Source organism: Notamacropus eugenii, chromosome 7 (assembly GCF_028372415.1).
Source record: "Notamacropus eugenii isolate mMacEug1 chromosome 7, mMacEug1.pri_v2, whole genome shotgun sequence".
NCBI classification, from domain to species: domain Eukaryota; kingdom Metazoa; phylum Chordata; class Mammalia; order Diprotodontia; family Macropodidae; genus Notamacropus; species Notamacropus eugenii.
Genome location: NC_092878.1, coordinates 14,062,837 through 14,068,077, shown reverse-complemented (window position 1 = coordinate 14,068,077; position 5,241 = coordinate 14,062,837). Strand labels below are relative to the sequence as shown.

The 5,241-nt window shown below is 40.5% G+C and overlaps 1 protein-coding gene across 1 annotated transcript; it reads left to right on the top strand.

Moving 5' to 3' along the window:
• The first annotated feature begins 619 nt into the window (after positions 1-619).
• LOC140514056 (olfactory receptor 11H6-like) lies at positions 620-4,966 on the top strand. The gene is made up of 3 exons (XM_072624033.1): positions 620-644; positions 2,133-2,204; positions 3,978-4,966. Exons 1-3 carry the CDS (start codon positions 620-622, stop codon positions 4,964-4,966), a joined length of 1,086 nt encoding a protein of 361 aa, XP_072480134.1.
• Positions 4,967-5,241: the final 275 nt, after the last annotated feature.

Sequence of the window (5,241 nt, the reverse complement as noted above, 5' to 3'; positions counted from 1 at the left end):
GGTGGGGCACTAACAGAAAAGGTGGAAGTGTAGATCTTGGGAACCTGGGAATTAATGATAATGACTGATAGGGAACATAAACTGGATCAGATACACACAGTTCAAATCACTACAGGAGAACAAGTTCCCAGTAGTGTCAGGTATGGAAAAAGACAAATGAAATATAAATTATTTTTTGAAGTTCTATGCCCCCATTTTCCCCTCCTTCCACCAAACTATTTCAAGATTAGGATGCTTGAGAAGTTTCTTGTAACTGATTCCCTCCTTGCCCAAATCCTGGCTCTATGTCTTCCCACTTGTTCAACCTTGGGACAAATCACCTAACCTTCCCTGGGTCTCAGTTCCTCATCAGTAAAATAAGGGAGTTGGATTATTAGGCATCTGAAATCTCTTTCAATTCTAAATCTATGATCCTATGATTGTTTCATCCAGGTGAGCCAGAGAGTTGGTAATGTAACACATAGAGTTTTGAATTTGGGGTAAGAAAGTCTTTGAATTAAAATCAAGTCTTGGACTCTTGATTAACAGTATGACCAGGAGTCAAGTCATTTAACTTCTCTTTCCCTTTTCATTTACCCCATCTATAACGGGGGAGAATAAATAATAGCACTTACCTATCATGGTTATTGTGAGAATAAAAGAAGGTAACAGTAATGTGCTTTGAACATCTTAAAGCATCATATAAATGCTACCTGATAATTATTAATGACAATATCACTACAAGAGAACAGTCTGCATTATACCCAGTACAATGACTACTTATATGTCTGTGCTTCTGTTGTATAATGGGGATATCTATTCTTTGTTGGAGCTGTTCACTCTATTTCCATCTAGGGAGAACCAAAAGAATCCAGGGTTTTTCGTCTGTCTAGGAATGAAGATACCTGAGCAGGACCTGGGACAGCAAATCTGCTCTTACTGTGTATGAGTGCTGAGGAAGAGAGGCACTCCTGCCAACTAGGCGACAATATCTGAATGTTATGCATTGGATCTCAAAAATTCACCTCCATGGATTCAACAGGTGATTCATGGGTGGGTGCAGGAGCACTCCAGTTTTTCTTCTAGAAACTTCATCAAATAATAACTGACAGAGGATAACCTTCATCAGTACCTCTTTAAGAGCCTTCTTACCATCTCACTTCCTTATAGCTCTTATTTCAACTTTTTGCAGTGGCAAGCAGGCTCATCTGAAGAGGGCAGAGGAATTTTCCACTAATCTTACCCACAATAGAGATCCACTGAACCAAGAAGTAAAACAAGCCTTCATCTCAAGGCTCTGGAAAAAGTACATATCTCTAAGTACTCAACTGTTCCCCTAAAGGAGATGGGAAAGCTCAGAACCTTTCAATTGTTCCTATCAAATATTGTGGGGCCAACTACTAGAATCCAGAAGATGAATTTCCTAGACTCATTCTTTTTAATCCCCTCTGCTTACTTGTTCCTTCACCATAAGTGGGCCAGATAGAATAAAATTTGCTGGCTAATAAAATTCACATAAGCTTATGTTGCACGCTTGAGACTGTCAGTGTTTCATATAGTTCAGATTTCTAAGGTCCTTTCCAGAACTAATTTTTTGTGCTTCTATCATACTAACCAGTCAGAAGACAATATGCTCACACTTCCAAGATCAAGTTTCTGGGGAAGAAGGCTGTTTCTCTTCTTGGTTCCATGGGCAACAATCCTGTGATTGTGGCAAGCAATAACAATGTTTACAAGACATAGGATTCTTTTGGTGGTGGGAGGGAATTTTTGACCTTCACTAGAAGAGGAGGCAGGGTGCTCCAATATATTGTGAGCATACTATTATGCTAAAACATTTCTAGAAAAGGTTTCTTTCTCCACCTGGAAATTATCGATTAGCCCAGTAACTGTCTTCATCAGTCACCACACACACGTATGCGCATGCACACACACACAAATACACCACACTAACACTCCACTGCCTGTTGAAACATAGTATCTTCTCCATATTTTAAACAGAATTGAATTAAATCTATTGGAAAAATTTCCACTGCTATAAAAACCATATCAACTGAGCCATGTAATCTTTTCATTGAAAAAAAGTCTAATATTTAATATTATTTCAAAAATATACTTATCTTAAAAATATTATTCTTCTGTGTTTGCTTCAGATTGGAACAAGTACAGAATTGTACAAACCTTCCTCTCTACAGACTTACTGGAGAACAAAAGGATGAATTTTGGTAAGTGAGCCTGTTATCCAAAACAACCTGTTATTCTGCCAATGTTTAGTGTAAGATTAGGCTGTTTTATGGCTTTGTTGCAAATAATATTAAATATCAAATTTACTTTCATAGCTACAATGGAATAAATTAATTTCATAGTATGAAATATCTAAAATAACTTAGCAGCCATTCCCTCTAAGACTGAAACCATTTCTCTCCTTGGAGGACTTCACAGAGAGTCTGGCTGATCAGTTCCTAGGTGGGTTATAGCAGAGAGTCTTTTAATGCCAATGTCATGGTCATCTTCGAGAACAAATAACAACAATGGCAGCCATGGCGTGGATGGTACCAGAGGGATACTGAGGTCTCTTCCAGCTCTCAAATTTGTGATTCTGTGATACATTCATTACTCCCACAAGTGTCATTTTACATGTTTGCTGTTAGTGTGTACTTGGTTCCATTGGTTGCGATTTCTTCCTTTGCATTATTTAATGAAAACCTTTTCAGATGTTTTTATACTGTACCACTCACCCTTACAGGTCTGGACATTTTTATTTTTGTAGCCGTCCTGGAGGCAGGGGCCAAGTCTTTCCTATTCTGTAGATCTTCCTCATTGCTAGAGTGCTGTGCACACTGTAAGTGCTTAACGAATGCTTGATAAATGAATATGGGGTATATTCACGTTTCCAGCATAAACAAATACGACCTATTTCTTTGAGCTTATCAAAAAAAATCTTCTTTCTCTTGTTTCCTTATGCAAGTAAAAAAGGGATTGGGGTACAAGGGGTGTTTAGGGAGGATTAGCACTTCCAGTGCTAATTTCAGGGTATCTACCTTCACCCAACTCTCACCTGGAGCTCCAAGAAGCTACCATGCAGAGGTCACACCCCAGGAAACCATATCCACAGATGGGCTAAACCACATTGAGGGTAACTGACAGACTTTAAACCTGTTAGTGAGTTAAGGGGGTATCTATGCCAAGCATAGTAAGACTGTCTCTAGCAGAGTGGATGGGATGCGAACAATTTACTCCAACGGCCAGGAAGGAGGCTGAAGCAGGCACTGTGGAGCACTTAGAGTTTGAGCAGACAACAAAGATACCAACGTCATTCACTGCATCATGGGCCATGGCGATTCATCTTGACTTTTATACTGCCACTGGACTTTGAAACCTCAGAAAGACAGAGTGATTCTCATGACTTTGCACAACTCTGCCTAAGATACAAAATAAAGAGGAAGTGAAGACTCTTGAGTTAGCTTGACCATGGAAGGAGGGCTGGATTTAGGGTCAAAAGATCTGAGTTTGAATACTGGCTATGCTAATTTCTACTCATCTCTCTTTGGATAAGTCACTTATATCCCCAACCCCACCCCCTGCCTCAGGTTCCCTGGCTGAAACATCAGATCATTGCCTTAGATGACTTCAAAGGTCCCTTCTACCTGTAAATCTATAATTCAGTACACTCTAGTGGTCTTAGGTTCCTGTGTGTATATCTTTCCATGTGCAAACTAAATGTCTTCTACTGGTGTACCTACACTTGTGTAAAGACTACCAGGAGTATGTTCTATATGTATTCCTCCAGAATCCAAGCACAACAGAACCTATTCAGGAGTAAATCTGGGATATCTGTTTATTTTCAGATTAGGCAGAAACCTGTTTTATTCTGATGCTATTTGCTTCAATAGAAGGTGTTCCATAAGAGCTAAGCACAGGCATCTAGTTTCAGAATGGACCAGTGTGCTTTGCATTCAAATTTAACTTGCTTCTTAGGAGGCTTGCTATGAAATAAGTGAGTTTGTGTCATTTTTGTCTTGTCTTTTCTACAGTTTTTGAGCCTAACAGGTCAATCTCACACTCTGTGACTGAGTTTGTACTCCTGGGGTTTTCTGCTCACAGGGAAATGCAGAATCTCCTTTTCTCCTTGATCTTAGTGGTATACATCCTGACTCTGTTGGGCAATGGAGCCATTGCCTGTGCAGTGAAATGGGACAAGCAGCTCCACACACCCATGTACATCTTCTTGGGGAATTTTGCTTTCCTTGAAATATGCTATGTTTCTTCTACTGTGCCCAACATGTTGGCCAACTTTCTGTCTGAGACAAAGACCATCTCCTTCTCTGGCTGCTTCTTCCAGTTTTATTTCTTTTTCTCCTTGGGGACTGTTGAGTGTTTCTTCCTATCAGTCATGGCGTATGATCGGTACCTAGCCATCTGTCGTCCACTACACTATCCCACCATCATGACAGGACGATTTTGTGCCACCCTGATATTTGCCTGTTGGGTGGGTGGATTCCTTTGTTACCCAGTTCCCATTATTCTTATGTCTCAGCTGCCCTTCTGTGGCCCTAACATCATTGATCACTTTGTCTGTGACCCAGGCCCATTATTTGCACTCACCTGTGTCCCTGCTCCTGTCATTAAACTGATTTGCTACACTTTCAACTCCATGATTATCTTTGGACCTTTCCTCTCCATCCTTGGATCCTACACCCTGGTCCTCAGAGCCGTGTTGCATATTCCCTCTGGTGCTGGCCGGAGGAAAGCCTTCTCCACATGTGGATCCCATCTGGTGGTCGTGTCTCTGTTCTATGGCACCCTCATGGTGATGTATGTAAGTCCAACATCTGGGAATCCAGCTGGAATGCAGAAGATTGTCACACTGGTGTACTCAGTAGTAACTCCCCTCTTAAATCCCCTCATCTACAGTCTACGCAACAAGGACATGAAAAATGCCCTGAGGAAAGTCCTAAGAGGATTGAAAATTAGCCAGAGTTCATGAGATTTTTTTTGAAAGGTAAGATGACGATCATATTGCTCTTTGGCTCTGCTTCAATACTTTGAAGGATTTGAGGTCTCATAATTCCTCTACCACTGAAGTTTTCAACCCACCCATGCCTTTTCATCCTGTGTGACTTTCTTTATCTCACAATTCCACAAAGTCCCAAAAGAGATTTTAAAACAGAAAAGGACCTATATACACAAAAATATTTATAGCAGCTCTTTTTGTGGTGGCAAAGAATTGGAAACTGAGGGAAGGCCCATCAGTTGGGGAAT

What these genes read in the sequence shown, in the direction of transcription:
- LOC140514056 (XM_072624033.1), top strand. Translation starts at nt 620, where the DNA reads ATGGTTATTGTGAGAATAAAAGAAG. An exon ending in TATTGTGAGAATAAAAGAAG is followed by an intron (nt 645 to 2,132) that starts GTAACAGTAATG and finishes TGTTTGCTTCAG; the next exon opens with ATTGGAACAAGTACAGAATT. An exon ending in GAACAAAAGGATGAATTTTG is followed by an intron (nt 2,205 to 3,977) that starts GTAAGTGAGCCT and finishes CTATGAAATAAG; the next exon opens with TGAGTTTGTGTCATTTTTGT.